Below are 20,103 nucleotides of genomic sequence, written 5' to 3' on the forward strand. Positions count from 1 at the left end.
TTTTCAAATCTCCAATCTTTTTGCCTACCAAAAAACTAAAGAAACGACTACGTAAAATTATTTCGCGTTTCAATTCCTTTCGAGAAGACCACGATATGAGAATTTTCTCAGCTTCGGTCCGATTACAGACAGCTGCTCGGTTTTGTTTCCCGTTGCAAAATGCTATCGTCTGGCAGGAATTTACAAAAAAGGTAAAAGCGTTTGAACTGATCAAAGTAAAATGGAAATACAGTCGACTCTCTCCAAGACGGACACCTTCGGGACCGGCCGCAACTGTCCGTCTAAGAGAGGTGCCCGCCTTGTAGAGAGTCGAAGTAACATGACACCAGTAATTCTGAGATAATAAAGCTAAACCTTTGCACAATGCGACAAACCTTTGCTAACTACAACAACACAAAAATAATAAAAAGACCGTATTCGCTTGTTAAAGCAAAAGTTGAGAGCTTCTACAAACTGTAATACTGTAGGTAGAAATCGACCTCTTTAGTGTCCATACACGTAAACAGAGAATTAAGTAATCCGTTAAAGCGTCATTGTTTTTGGTTAATGAGCTTGGTATACACGTATCTTTATTAGAGCGCTGACTAACGTTGCTGTAGGTCGATACGAAGTTTAAAAGTATTTTCACTAATAAGACATAATAAAAACACTTCTCAAGTGTCCGTTAATGATTTCAAAGTGTCCGTTGTTCGTCTTAGAGAGGTATCCGTCTTATGGGGAGATTGGTTACAGTAAAATAAAAAACAACAGGGACCATCACCAGGTGTCCGTCTTATGGAGGTGTCCGTCTTATAGAGGTGTCCGTTAAGAGAGTTTTTAACTATACAATGAAATCTGGATACTTTTGTTCATTGGCTCCGGTACAGGACGTTTCAGTACAACCCAATCATAATAAATTACTAGCATGTTCCTTTAGCATCACTTTTTTCTAACCTTTTTTACAGAGTAATATGTTCTTAAACTCTCTTCGCATGGCTCGGTTCATTGCGCCATAAATCACTGGATTAATCCACGCGGAGGAAGAAGAAAAGAAAAGGTAAATGGACTCTGTTAAATAGGAAATTTTCACCTGAAAACCAAATTCTAGAATTGAGGAAACAATAAAAGGAATCCAACATATAAAAAATCCAAACACGGCGGCAAAAAGTACTCGAGAGGTTTTTAATTCCTGTGGACTTATCGTTCCTTGGCTGTTTGTTGCTTGTAAAGAAGGGACAACAGCAGCATTGTGTCTTCTGACAACACAATAAACCCGGCTATAACCAAATATTACTAGTGACATTGCTATTAAACTCAAACAAGCAGACGCAAAGTTCAAAATCCTAGGCCTCTCGGATTGCTCATCAAGAAACTTTGGTAGACAGCATAAACTGTTAGGTTGCCATTGATAGATTACAGGCGTTGCAACATTATAGGCGAGGGAAAAGAAGAGCGGAAAAATCCAAAGCGAAACAATTGACCTAATTGTTTTCCGTTTGGTGAAAAACACAGCGTACCTCTGAGGCTTTACCACGCACAAGTAGCGATTGATCGATGTGAGTGCTATAATGGAAAGCGATACCTCAGCCCAGTACAGTGATAGAAACCCAGTAAATCTGCAATATTTGTTACTAAATGGCCACCTACGCAGCCCAGAAGCAACTGTACCAAAAGGAAGCACAAACGTAGCCACCATTATGTCAGACACTGCCAGAGACAACACGAGGAAATTTGTAGTAGTGCGTAATCTCCTGTTTCGGTAAAAAGCGAGGCAAACGAGCGAGTTTCCTGAGAGTGACAACATTGTTGTTAAAGCAAAAATAACAGTTTGCATGTTGGCCTGCGAAGAGCGTCCTGTATTTGCCTCTATCAGTCGATTTTTTAGATTCTACGTTCCTGATAGCACACGGATGGACGAATGAATATTTACAATAAGCAGCTGAATTTTTACAAATTGGTTTTCTGGGAGGTTTTTCTTAAATGTTAATAAGCCAGCCCGTCCTAGCCTGTGTCAACAATTGCCTTTTTATGAGATAAAATCAGCGCGTTGCGCATACATAAAAAATTGACAAAGATAAGCAATCATTTAGTTATTTGAAAAGGGGAAAATATGAAAGATAAAATTCTTTCCTTCGCTGCCCCCAGCTTAGCTTTGTTAGTCAGCTGCAATAAATTGTCCGTCTATAATTAACGAATTGACTAATTAAAAAAAAAACTTTTTAACATATCCAAGCCGCGACTGTGTAAATTTGAGTCAATAAATATTCGCGGATCTGTTTTATTTACGACAGCAGCGACTAAAAATATATTCACTTTCTAAAGCGAAATGGCAAAATATAACCTCCTGGCAGTGGCTAAGAGTCTTTACGCTCTTTTCGCAAAAAATGTTCTTGGAGCAAAGAATCATCAATGGTGTACCCTGGACTATCCTTAACATGTTACTCTCACCTCTCGACCCTCGACAAAAATACGACTCAACTCAGTCACAGAGTGAGAGAAAAAAGAAAACAAGAAAAAATGTTGAACTTGTAAGAATAAAGATGGTAAATTTCAAGCTCGGTGATAAACAGTGAAGAAATTTTTCAACATGACACGAGCGTGGGACAAAGAAAAAATCTGACGGGAATCGAACCCATAGCCTCCCAGATACCGGTGGATAAAAAAAGGACGACAGCCGGGTTTGTTTTAGAGATCTGTGTACCACTTTTTATAGCTTGCTCTTCATTTTTAGCACCAGAGTAACGGTATACGTTTAAACATGAAGTTAAAGGGTCATTGCACTGTTAGCAGCGCAGCTAAAATACAATGATTCACTAAAACTTTAATCTCGACTTTCTGCCTTTCTGAAAACAAGATCCAATGATGCAATTGTGGAGGATAAAATCATTCATGAAAAGTCATTGAATTCGACACAGCATGTTTATGGCACAACCTCCCTCCACGAGCATGATAACTTGCTTAAATATTCATCTTGGAACAATAGAAGGACCTCTCGTGCGCATTCAATGGATAATTTTAAAAACTAGTTATAGCAACCTTTCACTATTACGATATCAGATAAAAGTGATAGAAGCTAATAGATATCCTGTTTTGCTCTCTTACTTGGCTTTTAAGACATATTACTAAAAGGTATTGTTTTTGCGCAGTATAATTACACATTTCTTGAAGATACATTAAGTAAAATTGACAGAGACAGGTGTTGCAAAACTGTACTGCTACTAAAACGCAAATAAAAGCACCTTAGTCGCTTTGTGTTTGCATGGACTGAACAAATCTAAATTCGTTGTTCTTCTGGCACCAAAACATATCTACAAATTTTTTTTTGTAGACCTTCTGTAGCAGCAATGAAAGACACGCAAGATACCAGAAGCCTGCCGGCAGTCATCGTACACACTGTTATTCTTGCAGCTACGACACTTTTGTCACTCACAGGCAACTCGTTCGTTTGCCTCGCTTTCTATCGAAAAAGGAGACTACGCACCATTACCAATTTCTACGTGTTGTCTCTGGCAGTGGCTGATATAATGGTGGCTGCGTTTGTGTTTCCTTTTCGCACCATCGCTTCTGGGGCTCGCAGTTGGCCATTCAGTAACAAGCTCTGCCAATCCTGTGGTTTTCTTGTAATTCCTTGGGCTACGGTTTCACTTTGGACTCTGGCACTCACATCGATTAACCGATACTTTTGCGTTGTAAAGCCGCAGCGATATTCTGTCTACTTCACGAAAAAGAAAACTATTCTATCGATTCTTTCCATTTGGATTTTTCAGTTGCTCGTTTCCGCAACGTTTTATTCCGCAGCGCCTTCTGTATATCGCTGGCATCCAAACAGGTTATTTTGCAAAGACAATTATCGTGATCAGAATACTGAGATGGTCACTCAAATCATCTTTACATGTTTCATTTTTCTTTCAATGTTATTAGTGTTGTTTGGGTATGGCAGGGTCTATCACGTTGTCAGACAACACAACAGAGTCATCGTTCCTTCTCTACAAAATGCTGCAAACAGCCAAGGATCAATACGTGCACAAGAGATAAAGACCTGTCGAGTACTTTTTGCTGCTGTCTTTGGATTTTGTATCTCCTGGATTCCTTCTACTACTGTAATATTTTTAGAGTCTGCTTTGAAAATATCTATTCCTTCTGTTGCACAGTCGATTCCTGTGTTATTTGCTTCTATCTCTGCGTGGATTAACCCAGTAATTTATGGCGTCATGAACCGAGCCATGCGGAAGGAATTTCAAAATATATTACTCTGTCGGAAAGGAGATTGAAGAGGAAAAATTGGCAATCGTTCCTTGCATTTCCATAGCATATTTAGTTTCAGTTTCAAGTTTTAGTGGTTCGCCGCCAATGAACAATAAATCGTAACTATACAGTTATTAATGCCCCATAAGAAGTTCAAATAAGAAGGGCAAAATCAATGACAGCAGAACAAGGGCTGCCAGCAAGGAAGCGCAGAGAAAATACGATGACATCAACCAGGAATTATGAAGAGGCATCAGGCGTGTCAAAAGTAAGTACATTGACGAACTAGTAACAGAAGCAGAAACAGCAGCAGAGAAACACAGGATGAGAGACTTATATGATCTGACCAAGAAGTTATCAGGAAAGAAAAGCCCAGCATCAAAACTTATCAAGGACCGGATGAATCAGGAAACAAACTCACCAAGCAGGATGACCAGTTGAAGAGATAGGGAGAATATTTTAGAGAATTGCTGAACTGGACACCACCATCAGATTCTATAGCCATCCCAAAAGCCAAGTACAAGTTGAGAACCTTGAAGCTAAAAAAAAGGTCAACTGATTTTAGGACATCCTAAGGACATAACAGCAGCACCAATTTGTTTTTAAAATTAGAAAAAAGAACATCGTTAAGAACGTTTACGGGCTCAAATCGTCGAAACATTAAGAAAGTTCAGCCTCAGCCAAAAATAAGTCGCTTTTACAAAAAAACAAGTGGTCTTCATGTTTTAGATCATGCTCAGATGTGTTTCGCTCGTCCATTTGTTTTAGAAACATAGAATAGAAGAGGAAATTAAAGACGTCTCAAATTTGCATAATAGTGAACAAGTAATACCACATCTTGACAATATCCCAATAAACCATTGCAAAAACCAATCAGCAGCACACACAGTCACCATTTTTTAAGTTTTCCGTCAGAAGCCAGTGTCAAAACTTTTGTACATACACTTTCCCTTTGTTTAGAGTTTTTAATTAAATGCCCTGTCACATTGCTCTTCACGTTCAGTAGCAGCATAACAGCGCACGTTTTTTGACACGAATTTAAGTGTTACTGAATTTTTGGCAACGCAGTTGATAGGCAACAAATCATTATAATTTTAATCTCGACTTTCTTCCTTTTTAAAAAAAAATCCAATGCTGCATTTATTTTGTGGATGATTCATGAAAAGTCATGCATTGAATTCGACACAGCATGCTGATGACACAACCTCCCTCCGAGACCATGATAACTTGTGTCAATATTCCTCTTCGAACAACAGAAGGACCTCTCGTGAGCATTCAATGGGTAATTAAAAAAAGTTATATCAGCTTGTTTTGCCATGCTAGGTGGCTTTTAATGCATATTACTAAAAAGTATTGTCTCCTCAGAGTATAATTGATAATTGTGCTTTTCTGGAAGAATCATTCAGTTGTTGCAAAATCGTACTGTTACCAAAACGCATAGTACCTTAGTCGCTTTACCGGCTATACATAGACCGAGCAAGTTCGTCAAATTTAAAATCGTTGTACTTCGCGTACCAAATCAGAATCTCCAAAGTCTTGTTTGTAGACCTTAATTTGTACCAGCAATGGAAGATACAAGAAGTCTGCCGGAAGTCATCATACACACTGTTATTCTTGCAGCATCGACACTTTTGTCACTCACAGGCAACTCGCTCGTTTGCCTCGCTTTCTATCGACAAAGGAGACTACGCACCATTACCAATTTCTACGTGTTGTCTCTGGCAGTAGCTGATATAATGGTGGCTGCGTTTGTGTTTCCTTTCCGCACCGTCGCTTCTGGGGTGCGCAGATGGCCATTCAGTAACAACTTCTGCCAATCCAGTGGTTTTCTTGTAATTCCTTGGACTATGGTTTCACTTTGGACTCTGGCACTCACATCGATAAACCGATACTTTTGCGTTGTAAAGCCGCAGCAATACTCTGTCTACTTCACTAAAAAAAAAACTTTTCTATCGCTTCTTTTCATTTGGATTTTTCTTTTCGTCGCTGCCGTAACCTTTTATTCTGAAGCTCGTGCTATCTACCGATGGCATCCCAACAGGTTACTTTGCAAAGGCAATTATCCTAGTCACATTACTGAGAAAGTTTGTCACATCGTCTTTACATGTACCTCTTTTCTTTCTCTGTTATTAGTGTTGATTGGTTATGGAAGTGTCTATCGTGTTGTCAGACAACACAACAGAGCCATCGTCCCTTCTCTACAACATGCTGCAAACAACCAAGGATCAATACGTGCACAAGAGATAAAGACCTGTCGAGTAATTTTTGCTGCTGTCTTTGGATTTTGCATCTCCTGGATTCCTTCTGCCACAGTACTATTTTGCGATACTGCTTTTGAAATATCCATTCCTACCGTTGCAGAGTCGTTTCCTGTGTTGTTTTCTGCTATCTCAGCGTGGATAAACCCAATAATTTACGGTGTAATGAACCGAGCCATGCGGAAGGAGTTTCAAAACATATTTCTCTGCCGAAATGGAGGATAGTACCAAAACATTTCTAAAATGAACGATTAGCATAATAATATAAGTGATAAGTATGGCGGGAAAGTTTGAGAAGAGATTGGTTTGTGAAATTTGTGGGATCCTTGGTCGAGAATGAGTATTACGGAAGAATTGCGGTACAGTGTTATTTTTTTGCATGCATGCATGCAGCATGCAAATTCCTTTGCCCTTCGCTTTGCTTTCTTTTTGCCCTTGAGCGGTAATTCTTCCGGGCGAGCAAACAAGAGACATCCGAAGAAAAGTTCACATCGGATCCAAAACAACACCGTTTTGTTTTTAAGGAAACGAAGCTAAAAAAAAGCGATGTAGATTTATTTGTTAATTTATTCTTTCATGTGCAAGGCCAGAGCATTGCGGGAACTTCGTTGATCAGATAAATGCATAACTGGACTTCGTGAGTACATGCTCAAGAAATCAACTCGGCCAATAGACTTACCGATGAAGCTTTTAAGTCGAAATAATATGTATCACTTATGTCAGTTCTCGATCTATGCCAATCAAAGGGCTGTACGAGCCAACTCCTGCATGAAAAGACTATTTTAAGTAAGGCACACTCCATACAAGTTTAATTTGCATTTTTAGAAATTATAATTCACAGTCTTTGGCTACTAGCTCTCGAAGGCAACACAGAGAAACATCTGAAAATGTATCAAACGCTTTTAGTTTTTTCTGCCGTTTAAATTTCTATATTTAGAACGAAAGCCAAATCAGCTCTTGCTCGACTCCACTGCGGTGCACTGTATATTGAATATTTTCCTTTTTACACATTGATAAAATTCGAAAAAAACGAAGTGTCTAAAGTGGACGGGCCCGGGCCGGAATCGAATCCGGACCACATTGGTTGGAGGCGAGCGCTTTTACTCTGCAGAGTCAATTTCATGGTGTCTTTTTTTCGAACTTATCTGTGCTTAGTATATCTGAAATAACGGAAAGGTCCCAAATAAACTAGACCTATACAGCGTAAGTTCTATCAAAATAACACTGAAATAAAGTAAGGACAAACGTCATCAGTTTCGATGTTACCTAATATGGCACGGTCACGTTGTTTTATTTGCCTAGTAAAACCAAAACCTGTCCAAGTTGTCGTGAATCCAATCATATAACTTTCGAACTATCTTTGTGGCAAAAAGCTATATCTTAAAAAAGTGCAGACAGTGGTCGTTTTTGCTATATACAGCTTATAAAGTCGATTCTGCTTGTGTTTGAACGACGAAAACCAAAATACGTCTCCATTCTGCCGAGTAGTTTTCAGCCTTTTCTGGCACAAACTATTGTTTGTTTTCTCTTTTCATTTTTTTTTCCGAGTTACGAGTCTTCGTGCGAAACTATTCATACGTAAATGTGTTTCAACTTCACGTCCATTTTCATGCAAATCAAAGTCACTTTCATTTGAATGGTTTCGCACGAGGACTCGTTTTGAAAATGAGGTAAAAGGTAAACTCGGAAATAGTCTATTTCGATTCAATTCAAAAAGTTATCTCATTTTCTATTATTTATCTTGGAGAACAGCCACTGGTTTTCTATCCATAGACACCTCGTTCAAGCTTGCAGTCTCAGGCTAATTCATGCAAATTATCTTCAATACAAAAATCAATTAGTTGGGGACATGGTGCTACCCTTTCTTTACAGCTTGCAATTTCCGATTACCTTGATCTTTTTGTTCATAGAACTATATAAATGAAGTTTTTACTGATACATTGTAAGCTACATTGATTTATTATTATTATCGTTATTGTCAAAATTGATCACGTGTCCCAGTATGCATATTTTATTTTTCACCGAAGAATGTGGATTTCACTCCGAGGGAAGTATTTGGCATATGTGTCGACAAAAGACAAAACAACAGATGGACGTTAAGCGGTTCAATCTAACCGTATGAGAGACCTTTCAATGCAAAATTCCAAATCCAAGCATGGTGCCGCACTGTTAAAAATTCGTGTTTTTTTTTTAATTTTGAGGCATGCCGCTACGAATATTTAGTGGTGAACCATGAAGACAATAGACTGTTTATGTCTCGGATCTGTGCATAGTTGCCCTTAGAAATTATGATTTTAACTGAAATAGCATTCATGCCCTTGAACTTCGTTCTCGGGCTAATATATGTTTTCTCAGAAAACATATACATAATTTTGTTTTCTAGTAGAAAATAAAATCATCAGCCCACAGCCTTCGACAGAAACCCTGTACTGTATTGTTGTCGGTTATAAGCTTTCTGCCGTTGAAAACATACTAAGTCTTCCTAAGGGACATATATAAATATATATGTCTCAAACGTCGACCTTCCTCCGCGAGCATGTCAAACGAGGACCTATAATCGCCATGGGTAAAAATATTAATTTCACAATAAGAATAGAAGGAAACGAGTGGTCATGCACCCCCATGAGCATTGGTAAGCTTGAACAAGAGGCTTTAACTGTTAACGAATTCAATTGAGAAAGAACACACCTTATTTTCACATTCTTACAGCTTTCAAAGCATAGTGTTTTTCTTTTAGCAAAATGACAAAGGAGATTATTTCCGTTTTGACAGTTATTATGGCTTTCTAGAAGATACATTAACGCTTGTTTTAATGGGTTTCTGGCGGGATACGGCAGGTGTTCCAAAAAGTCAATCATATGTATAAACGATCACACTCATTTCGCGTTTGAGTAGAAAGAACTTACGGCTGCCGTAAATCCAAAATAAGTCTTCACAGATTTAAATTTGTTCTCCTTTCTTGGTGTCATTTATATAAAACTATTTTTTGTAGCAGCAATGGAATACACACAAGACACAAGAAGTCTGCCGGCAGTCGTCATACACACCGTTATTCTTGCTGTTACGACACTTTTGTCGCTCATAGGAAACTCGCTCGTATGTCTCGCTTTCTACAGAAACAGACGATTACGCACTGTTACCAATCTCTACGTATTGTCTTTGGCAGTAGCTGATTTGATGGTGGCTATGTTTTTATTCCCGTTTGGTGCCGTCGCTTCTGGGTTGCGCAGATGGCCATTTAGTTTCAACTTCTGCCAATTTACCGGCTTCCTTGCAGTTTACTGGGGGCAAGTATCAACTTGGACCCTGGCACTTACTGCGATTAATCGATATTTTTGCGTTGTAAAGCCACTAAGGTATTCTGTGTTCTTCACCAGAAAGAAAACGATATTATCCATTGTTGTCATGTGGATTTATTTACTTGTCCAGTCACTGAGTCTTTATGCAGTCCCAGTTATATATCGGTGGATCCCTGATAACGTATACTGCAGGCCAACGTTCCTCGATGAACAAGTGGAGAAGATATTTTTTGTCTTCTGTGGATGTTTCTTTATCGTTCCTATGTCGTTGGTATTACTGGGTTACAGCAAGGTTTATTGGGTTGTCAAGCAACACAACACCGCAATTTTCCCCTCTCTACAAGGAGCAAACGGCCAAGAAGGAACGATCAGTGCTCAAGAGATAAAGACATCACGAGTACTTTTTGCAACCGTATTTGGATATTGTGTCTGCTGGATTCCTTTTATCGTTATATTAATTTTAGAATTTGGGACACAGGTATATATTCCTTCCTATGCAAAGTCGATTTACCCGTTATTCGCTGCTATCTCTTCGTGGATTAATCCAATGATTTACGGATTTATGAATCGATCCATGCGTAGAGAATTTCGAAACACACTATTCTGCAGAAAAGATTAATCACACACTCCACATACTCATTCATATTGTTTATTTAAACACGATAAGGGTTTTAAGCACAATGCGTGTCACAATGCTTGTGGGGCCGTGTACTGTACAGCGTGTGCTAGAATACCAAACGATCTGAATCTCGCACATTATTATTGAAAAGCCGTTTGATCTTTCTGCGTTTGTATTTATTATGCAAAACCCAGAAAACAGGCCTTAAATGATATGAAAGCATTATTTAGTGCCTGCAGCTGTCTCTAATGTTTTTTATACACAAACATGCACAATATATAATAATTTTTGCACGTTTTCTATTTGGTTAAGAAAAGCAAAGTTCGTGAAAGGTGAATTGTAAGTGGAACGTTTGAAATTGAGAGTGAAAACTAGTAAAATTAAAAGCAATAGGCAGGTGGTAACAGTCAACATTTCAGAGTAATGGATGCTTTAAGCTAACAATAATTTGCACCTAGCCTCGACAACTTACTTAATATCTTTTAGAAAAAAAGCCAGTGTATAAATTACAGTTGGTTATCTACTTCAAATTTACCTCGACTTTCAAATCGAATGACCGAAACTTCTGATTTAGCTTTAGTTTTGGCGTTTTGTGCAGATTCCAAGTTTCTTCAAGCAGTCACGAAAACTTGTGGGACTGAAATCGTACCACACTAAAAATAATGATAAAATGGATTTTGTCAAAGATTTTTCCAAAGAATGGGAAGATCTGGGTATGAGTATTAGTGTTGTTGTTGTTGTTGTTGTTGTTGTTGTTCTTCTTCTTCTTCTTCTTCTTCTTCTTCTTCTTCTTCTTCTTCTTCTTTTTCTTCTTTTTTTCTTCTTCTTCTTCTTCTTCTTCTTCTTCTTCTTCTTCTGCCTGAGCTTCTCATAATGGGTACTGTATGCCTTTGTCAGCCTCAAGGCTACAAGATCAATCCTTTTAAGATTATTATTGATCAAATGCAAAACCACAATTTAGTAACATTATCAGTATCGACAGTTCGGCCTTCCTTCTGAAATTATTGTGTTAAGATTTTATTGTGTTAAGATTTTATGAGCTCCGTAGAATATTCTTTGAAAAGGTGATAACAATTTGACTTCGGAACTCCCTTCTAATAAGTTTATTTACCACAATACAAGTAGGTAGGTTTCTACCGTCTCTCTGGCGCGTCTTCCTAAAATAATTGGTGCCTACTGTTGCTTAAACTAAAGTCTCGTCTACTCTACATAGATATCAATTTAATAACATATTTGCAAATTGAAAGATTTTTAACAAAAAGCCCTTTTTAATAAAAAGTCATTTAGTTTTTTTTAATAATTTTACTGCAACCAACGAAGAAAAGAAACAGCTACTCACAATGTTATAACTTACAACAAGTCACATAGATACTCTTCACCAAAAATAAAACAGTTTTGTCGATAATTGTCGTGTGGATATTTTAATTTGGGAAAATAATTTACAACCTGGTATGTTTTTCCATCGTATCCTTATACTTTGCCTGCCTACTTGCTTGGTTGCCAACTCGTTTACAAATATACATGCAAAGGCATTTAGTCACACTCAAATGGTATTTTCATGTACTATACTCCATACCCGCGGCCTTTTAAGTCACTAAGATCTAATGAGCACGTTTGGGATGATACGCGCGAGGAGGCAAAGCTTCGAAAACAATTTGAAGAGTAAAGCGAGCAGGGAGGCGCTCACTGAATCGTTCTCGCGAAGAAGCTGCCTGAGCATGCTAGCTCCCAAACCTGAGCCAGTTCACATGGTAGGGAAAACTGGCCTGTCAAAACCCTGTTACAGAGAAATGGGCGAAAACAACGCTATGTCGATGAGCGCCGGGGTAAAAAGAAGGTTTGCATTCGACAATCTGTTTACGGGTTGAGCGAAAAATATTTGTTATACAGGCATGGGATGATAAAGGGGAAAGCCTTTCTGCAGACTTTTCATCAAAGGTATGCCAAGCTGTTTCGTAGCCATTTTAAAAAAAAATATTTTATGTCAGTTGCACAAAGACAAAGAGTTTTTCACAAGCGGTAGCGTAACTCCTCATTTCCGTTTTCCAAGTAGATAACTATTCAAAGTGGCTATGAGCCACTAAACTCGGAAAATTTATTATGAAACAAGAATCGAAAACACCAAACTGACAAATAGAGATTTGCTAAAACAAATGCTGTTAAACTTTCCACAATTCAGTTCACTTCACTTAGTTTCATTGTCATCTAGCTGCTCATCGAGAGAAGGCCGAAAGGGCAAGAGATAGAGTTCCCAACGGTTGCAAATTGTTTTCTTTCTTTTTATTTTTCCTTTTTGTTTTTTGAAGGTTAGGCAAAATAATATAATCATTAGAGAAAGTAAGTTTTGGTCTATTTCAAGAAAACTGACATTAATACAATATTTCGGCTGGTAGGTAAGCATGTAGTACCGTATTTATTCGGCTATAAGCCGAGACCCTAGTCTTTTAGTTTTTGGAACCAGTTAGACTCTGACAAAAAATAAACCCAAATCACTGGGCTATAAGCCGAGACCCAATTTTTCCTTCAAACTATAAAACAATCCACGTGCAGCGAATCAACATTTTCGTTAAATCACAACTATGTAATTGAAAAACAACAAATCACTGATAAAGAATGAATTTATTAACAGAACCGTGCACAAGCGTGACAAAACATTCACCTGAGTTCAGAATCCCATCTCAAATCACGCATTCTTCTGCAGTTATCGATCATCATGCCAAAAGCTTCTGGTTTTCAAACAACGAAACCTTCAAATTAAAAGTTGTTGCCGAGGTAGAAACAGTTCAGAACAACTGCAAAATAGCCAGAGAATACGGGATGATTCCTGATGATTTAGGGCCTCTTCATATGATCCCGGTTGACCGGGCTGGCCCAGTTACCGAGATCTCGACTCACTCCTATTTTCTTGTAAAATTTTGGATGTGTTCATATGAGAAGGTGGGCCAGCCCGGTTACCGATATCTCGGTTTCTGCAACCGAGATCTCGACAACCGGGAAGAATATTTTCCCATATGAACGCGCCAGCCCGGTCGCCGGGACGCAACTCTTTTTGAGAAAATAGCTTCCCTTTCGTAATTGGGTGGTCCAAATGGTTTAATTTTGCCTTGTATCTATTTCCACTTCAGAAATATGCGAATTTGCTTAATTAATAAAGTTACATGGGTCAATAAAGCTACGATAGTCGCGAAAGATGCAACTTTATGTGTCGCCATTTTGCCTTCGTTTCTTGAATTTTATCCCCGTCAACCGGGCTAAAATTTTCCATATGAACAGAGGTCAAAATCCGTCCTGGTAACTGAGACAGCCCGTAAACCGGGCTCATGTGAAGAGGCCCTCAGTGAATCTTCAGTTCGTCGCAATTCGCCAGGTTGCTAGCGAAAAAATCAAGCAGATCCAGCGAGTGAACTTTAAATGTCATCAAAACGAAACATGTGCTGTTACCAGTATTTGTCGAGAATTCTCAATCCAATCAAACTCTTCTGAAGTGGTGTCTTTTAGCAGAGAAGTCGTGGTATTTTAAGTTTTCGCTTTTGAACAAAAATATTACATGCAGCCGATTTCTGTCAGATCGTGTTACAATGTTTACCAAGCGCGTGGGAACAACTGCTTCTGATTGGCCAGTTTCTGGTGTCGCGACAACAAGTCAAATAGATCGCTTCCTTCTTGACCCTTCTTCTCTTGAAAAGTCACGTAAGCAGTGATTCTGCAAATTAACTAAACTTAAAGAAAGGAACTGAAGGAAAGGAACAGAAACGGACTCAGGCAGAAAACTTCATTCCTAACGTTGCTTCATTAAACCAAATGGATTTTAAGGAGCCGCCACTAAATAAAAGGTAATGACCAAGAATAAATACAAACGCTTGTTAATTTTCGTTTGTTGATGATAGATGAATATTTCATTCAAATTGAACTCTTTTCTAGTATCATCTAATTTTTTTCGGAAATACTCGGCGATAAATCGAACCCCTAATTTTGTTGAGTTTTAACCAGTTCTCAGTAAGATTTCGTCTTTGTGTACTTCATATATGCGCATGCGTTCAGCACAAAATTCCGTGTGCTTGGGTCTACGCCTGGAAGAATGCATACCACAAGGAGAACATTTGGTTTTCAGAAACAAATATATAGCCTTTGTGTACTTCATATAAAGTAACACAGATAGGGGTCGCAGTTTAGCCAACCCCCTACCCGCTTCACAAGATTAATTGATTAATTCAATTTGATATTAATTAATTAATTCAATTAAAATGTTTACAGGAATCGATGGCAGGAGGGAAGGAGTGAAGGAGGGAAGGAGGGAAGGAGTGAAGGAGGGAAGGAGGGAAGGAGTGAAATCGGCCCGCTCACCAAAACTCGGAATTTTCCGATGTAATAAAAATGACGTACAGTCAACTTCGGGTATATTTCGTGTCCTCAATGGTAAGAGCCTGTAAAATTATGAGTTGTCTTCTGTTACTGTTCTTATCAAATTTGACTGGAACTTCGACGACGAGTGTATGTACGTAATAGCGAGCTATGCACGCACAAAGCAAAAGGTGACTATTCATGGACTTTTTATTTTTCTTTGGCTTTCATCTTTTTTCCTTAACTGAAGTCTCTTCCTAGGATTTCAATGCACATCTTAAATGTTCTCACAGAACACCAACTATAAAGCAAAAACTAAAAGACACCTTGGTTATGACCAGTTGCAAAAGTTACTCGACCACATTTTTCCACGGTCGTTATGTCCGCTAGCATAGAAGGCAGCAACGAAGGACTTCCACTCCTGTCTGTTCTGTGCCACCTTCTGGATGGTACACCAGTTGTGGTTTAGGGTCCTCCTCGCTCCGCCTACTGTCCGGCGTCAGGTGTTCTTCGGTCTGTCTCTCTTTCGCTTGCCTTCTGGTGTCCAGTGTAGGGCTGTGCGGGTGATGTTGCCAGGTTCCCTTCTGAACACTTACCCTATCCACCACCAGCTCCTTATCATGATGATGGTGTCCATGCTGTCTTGGTGGCAACAAGCACGCAGTTGACCCGTCCGGCATGCGTGGCCCTACCAGGAGCTAAGCTCCCGCCCCTTAGCTCTCCGGATCACTGAGGCACGCAAGCCCCTTGACCACAGCAAGATTGTGATCCTCAGGAAGGGGAAAACCCTCGTTGTCATTTTAAAAAATAAATCAGCCACACTTTTCCCTGGTCTGCATTCTTAAAGACCATGGAAATGACTCCATAAAATGTCCAAAACTATGTTGTAAAATCAGTCGCTTCTCCCGTAGTTCCACTTGAATTTTGGACATTTTATTACGCCATTTATATGGTCAGTAAGAATGTATACCATAAAAAAATGTAGTCGACTTTTTTACAATAATGCTGAAAGTGTTCGTGAGTTTGCGAGTCGCCCGCGCGTGTGGAACTGAAATTAACTATATAAATTAAATACTTTTTTGCAAGATTCAATTGCTTTATACTTTTTTCAGTCACTTAATTGTCCCACTCTGGGATTCCAGCTTTAGGCTGCCTCACTGGACAATTCTCCAGTACAATAACTATTTATGCATCTTGGTTTAAAGATAAGCTTTGGGAATAAAGAGCGTTACACAGAAAAAACATCAACGATCAACTCCGGCCGCAAAGCACTACCAAGCGCAAATAAGAAACCCATACCTTATATATTGATTCAGGGTACTAAAATGCACGTTACATTAAAGCTTATATATACTAAGAATGAACTGCACTGTCGCTAAAAATGGACTAGGTAATTAATTATAACCAAAACAACCTGCTTGCCTCAAACTCCCGTCTTCCTTCGGTCTTCCTGTCATTAAAGTTTTCCATGGCTCCCCTTAGTTTTTTTTGGCAGAAAAACTTGTCTACGGGCTCTTAAAACAAAGTTTTGGTTTTAATGGGTTCCACTTATGGAACAATCCGCCCCAAGAATTGAGAAATGCTGGCTCTAAAGGAAAGTTTTAATATACGAAACATTAACCACATCTTTGACATATCTCAAATAATGCATGTTTTTTTTGTGTTTTTATGACAGCATAATACATGCGTTTGCTTCCTTATTTGTTCATCGTTCAACTTACAAAAGAAAGCTTGAAACTGTTGGATTTATATAGCTGCAAAGACTGGAAGGTTTACATTTTAATCCTTCTTACAAAACAATACGTTTCTAAACTCCTTCCGTATTGCTCGATTCATGACTCCATAAATTATAGGATTAATCCACGCTGAGGTAGAACAGAACAACGGATAAATCGATTGTGCAGAAGAAGGAATAGATACTTGAAAACCAAATTCTAATATTGCTAAGACGATAAAAGGCATCCAGCAAATAAAAAATCCAACAACAGCGGCAAAAAGGATTCGAGAGGATTTTATCTCTTGTGAAATAATTATCCCTCGACCGTTTGCTTCTCGTAGAGTTGGGGCGACAGCGATCTTGTGCCGTTTGACAACACGATGGATGCTACCATAACAAAATACCACCAGTGACAAGGGAACGATGTAAAAACTTGCAAAGAAGAGATAGGAAATCCTCTCTGAGCGTTCATCGGGAAATGTTGCTCTGCAGTATAAGTTTTCAGGAATCCAGCGATAAATAATAGGTGTGGCAAAAATATATATTAGTGTCTGAACAGCCGAAAAAATCCATACAGCAAGAATTGAACGAACAGTCTTCTTTTTAGTGAAGAACATTAAGTATTTATGTGGTTTCACAACACAAAAATACCGATTAATCGATGCAAGTGCCAGAATGCAAACTGACACATGAACCCAGTACTGCACAACAAATCCAGAAAATTGACAAAGTTTGTAATCAAATGGCCATTTTCGCAGCCCAGAAGCGATTACTTGAAAAGGGAAACTAAAAGTCGCCATCATTATATCAGCAACTGCCAGAGACAACACGTAGAAAATGGTAATAATACGTAGTCTCCTGTTTCGGTAGATAGCGAGGAAAATGAACGAGTTTCCTGCAAGTGACAAAATAGTCGCTTGACTGAGAATAACAGTCTGTACAACGACCTCCGCCAAGCTTCTGGTGTCTTCTTCCATTGCTCTCCTGTTTAAAGAAACCTTGGCAAAAAACGAGAGAATTGAATTCAGCTTACTTGGAATTTATTCTGCAAAGTGACTATTTAGTGCGTGCAGCTAATGTAAACTATTCTACACCTGCCATATACTCGTTGACAGCTAAACTCCGATTAAAAAAGGCATAATGGTTATATTCTCTTTTCTATTTAATCAAATGGCAACAAACACTCTTGAGCATTCTTTCTCCCTAATCACGCTGCATTTTAAATAGGTTGTTATGTAAAGGTTAAAAAAAACCTTAAAGGAAGATATTTTAACATCAACTTCCTGCTAAGAAACACTCGACAACGTGGGCTCGAATCAAGAATTATAAGCCTATTGTAGGCTAGAAGACAAATTTTCCCTGACTATCATAATATTACAGTGATCCTAGTGTAAAAATAATACAGTGATCTTCGTGTTAGTTGAAAAATTTAGAGGGAAATTTTGGTTGCACCGACAATCGTAAAAAATTAGTAATAGTAAATGAACTGAGTGGAATGCGATACAGGGAGCAATCCGGAGAGGAAGTTGCAATTAGGAGGACGATAGCTATCTAAATTGTAAGATGCGTCTGATTATTAATTAGTCGCATGAATAACAAACTTCGCGATTTGAAGTCTGAGATCCTCTCTAAGTGAAAAATCATTGGTATATTCTATCTGTTTTACAAACAGTAGGGAAACAGCACGCAGTGCACGTAATTAACGGGCAAATAGCGTAGGTGTCCAAAACAGGTATCCAATTACAAATTGTTGTAGTCTGGCAGCTGTAACTGAACACCTACGTGATCCGCGCCAATTATGCGACAAATCGATGGATGGCGCTGAGAACCAATCAAACCCAAGAATTTTGGTAAAGATACAATTTTATGACCTGGGCTCCTGACTGATTGGAGTCCAACTCGGTCTGTAATCATACAAGTGACTAACAATCAATCCGATTTATTAATCACGAGACAGGACCAAACTGAAACTGACGATGTCATTTAGGCGAGCTTTGACTGTACTGATCTTCTAATGTTTTTTGCAGAACAGAATGTTTCCAAACTCCTTCCGCATGGCTGTGTTCATAACACCATAAATTATCGGATTAATCCACGAAGACACAATAGATAACAGTGGGTAAATCGGCTGTGAAGACAAGGGAATGACAATCTGAAAGCCAAATTCCAAAATTAAAATAACTATAAAAGGTGTCCAGCAGACAAAAAACCCAAACGCAGCAGCAAAAAGTACCCGAGATGTCTTTATATCTTGTGCTCTTACTGCTTGCCTGTTTGTAGCTGCTGCACTTTGGAGAGAAGGAACGACAGCATTGTTGTGTTGCCTGACAGTATAATAGACCATGCTATAACAAAATACCACTATTGACATGGGAAAGATAGAGAAACATCCAACCAAGGTGTAGAACTCCTTTTCTTTGCTCCTGTTTGGAAACGTTGCTCGACAGTACAAGTTGAATGGATTCCAAACGTATACAACTGGCGTTACAAACGTATTTGTTAGGGTCAGGACAATCGCACATAGCCATACGACAAGAATAGACAAAATTGTGTTCATTTTGGTAAAGAACTTTAAGTATTTCTGTTGTTTTACAACGCAAAAATACCGATTTATCGAAACGAGTGCCAAAATACAAAGAGATACCTGAACCCAGAGCTCAACAACGAAACCAGTGAATTGGCAAAAGTTGGTGCCAAATGGTCACTCGTGCAGACCAGACGCGATCGCATGAAAAGGAAAACAAAACATTCCCATCATAATATCAGCTACCGCCAGAGAAAATACGTAGAAACTGGTTATAGTGCGCAGTCTTATATTCCTGTAGAAAGCGAGGCAGACGAACGAGTTTCCTGTGAGTGTTAAAATCATCGTGGCAACGAGAATAACTGTGTGTAGAATGACCGTCGTCAAGCTTCGCGTATCTTCAGTTTGTTCCATTGCTACAAACTTGTTGAAAATTAAAAGAGCGTCTGCCTTTTCTGTTCAGATCAGTATTGCGGCAATTTTGATAAATTATTCAAAGTCAATTTCCAAAATAAGCTTTTGTCCTCTGTAGAAATGGGCGATTTATGAAACAGCTAAAAATATCTCTTTTTATACAACGGGTCTGATATATTGTTTGATTAGTAATTTTCGTAACATCCCGGTAAACAATTCAACCAATAAGAACAGATCACACAGTCCCGTTGGTTGATAAAATATGAAAAGGCAAGCTGTTCAGAACTCAAGATTAATAATTTAATGCTTTAGTAGGAGTTTTCTCTAAAGATTGTTACTTTCAAGGAATAGCCAGTAAACACACTAAAACATTTGCTGAAGATACAATCCTGATATGGTATCATAAATTTGAAGTGAATATTAGGAGAAATAAATGAGTCTGAGTAAGTAGAAAAAGTCAATAAATAAAAAAACCTTAATATTAAATATGACAGCATGCGGTTAATTAAAGCAAAATCGTCAATGTAAACAAATTTTGGCCACTTTCGCTTTTACTTCACTTATTTATTAGATTATGTAAATTTAGGTTACAAAGAGCAGACTTCGTCAACTGCAGGTAGCAGCTATAATTTTGGAGGGACTTTGAGCTCTGGCAAGATGTGATAAAATTATTTGCACTTTTGCTACAGCTTGACTTGTTGTACATC

The 20,103-nt window shown here is 38.5% G+C and overlaps 5 protein-coding genes and 1 pseudogene across 5 annotated transcripts; 3 read left to right on the forward strand and 3 right to left on the reverse strand.

Moving 5' to 3' along the window:
* Positions 1 to 928: 928 nt before the first annotated feature.
* LOC144654973 (histamine H2 receptor-like) lies at positions 929 to 1,813 on the reverse strand. Its single transcript, XM_078515201.1, has one exon. The coding sequence runs from the start codon at positions 1,811 to 1,813 to the stop codon at positions 929 to 931; it is 885 nt and encodes a 294-aa protein (XP_078371327.1).
* A 1,510-nt stretch (positions 1,814 to 3,323) lies between these two features.
* On the forward strand, positions 3,324 to 5,004 carry LOC144655205 (histamine H2 receptor-like). The gene has a single exon (XM_078515425.1). It carries the CDS (start codon positions 3,324 to 3,326, stop codon positions 4,248 to 4,250), a length of 927 nt encoding a protein of 308 aa, XP_078371551.1. The 3' UTR covers positions 4,251 to 5,004.
* Positions 5,005 to 5,789: 785 nt separating this feature from the next.
* LOC144654974 (histamine H2 receptor-like) lies at positions 5,790 to 6,707 on the forward strand. The gene has a single exon (XM_078515203.1). It carries the CDS (start codon positions 5,790 to 5,792, stop codon positions 6,705 to 6,707), a length of 918 nt encoding a protein of 305 aa, XP_078371329.1.
* A 2,682-nt stretch (positions 6,708 to 9,389) lies between these two features.
* Positions 9,390 to 10,400, forward strand: LOC144653116 (allatostatin-A receptor-like). The gene has a single exon (XM_078513028.1). The coding sequence runs from the start codon at positions 9,480 to 9,482 to the stop codon at positions 10,398 to 10,400; it is 921 nt and encodes a 306-aa protein (XP_078369154.1). The 5' UTR covers positions 9,390 to 9,479.
* Positions 10,401 to 16,393: 5,993 nt separating this feature from the next.
* Positions 16,394 to 18,064, reverse strand: LOC144655504 (melatonin receptor type 1A-like). The gene has a single exon (XM_078515745.1). It carries the CDS (start codon positions 17,433 to 17,435, stop codon positions 16,521 to 16,523), a length of 915 nt encoding a protein of 304 aa, XP_078371871.1. The 5' UTR covers positions 17,436 to 18,064; the 3' UTR covers positions 16,394 to 16,520.
* A 361-nt stretch (positions 18,065 to 18,425) lies between these two features.
* Positions 18,426 to 19,343, reverse strand: LOC144653511 (melatonin receptor type 1C-like; annotated as a pseudogene).
* Between the last annotated feature and the right edge of the window lie 760 nt (positions 19,344 to 20,103).

Source organism: Oculina patagonica, chromosome 5, assembly GCF_052425735.1.
Source record: "Oculina patagonica isolate OP01 chromosome 5, crgOcupat, whole genome shotgun sequence".
Lineage (NCBI taxonomy): Eukaryota > Metazoa > Cnidaria > Anthozoa > Scleractinia > Oculinidae > Oculina > Oculina patagonica.

What these genes read in the sequence shown, in the direction of transcription:
- LOC144654973 (XM_078515201.1), bottom strand. Translation starts at nt 1,813, where the DNA reads ATGCAAACTGTTATTTTTGCTTTAACAACAATGTTGTCACTCTCAGGA.
- LOC144655205 (XM_078515425.1), top strand. Translation starts at nt 3,324, where the DNA reads ATGAAAGACACGCAAGATACCAGAAGCCTGCCGGCAGTCATCGTACAC.
- LOC144654974 (XM_078515203.1), top strand. Translation starts at nt 5,790, where the DNA reads ATGGAAGATACAAGAAGTCTGCCGGAAGTCATCATACACACTGTTATT.
- LOC144653116 (XM_078513028.1), top strand. Translation starts at nt 9,480, where the DNA reads ATGGAATACACACAAGACACAAGAAGTCTGCCGGCAGTCGTCATACAC.
- LOC144655504 (XM_078515745.1), bottom strand. Translation starts at nt 17,435, where the DNA reads ATGGAAGAAGACACCAGAAGCTTGGCGGAGGTCGTTGTACAGACTGTT.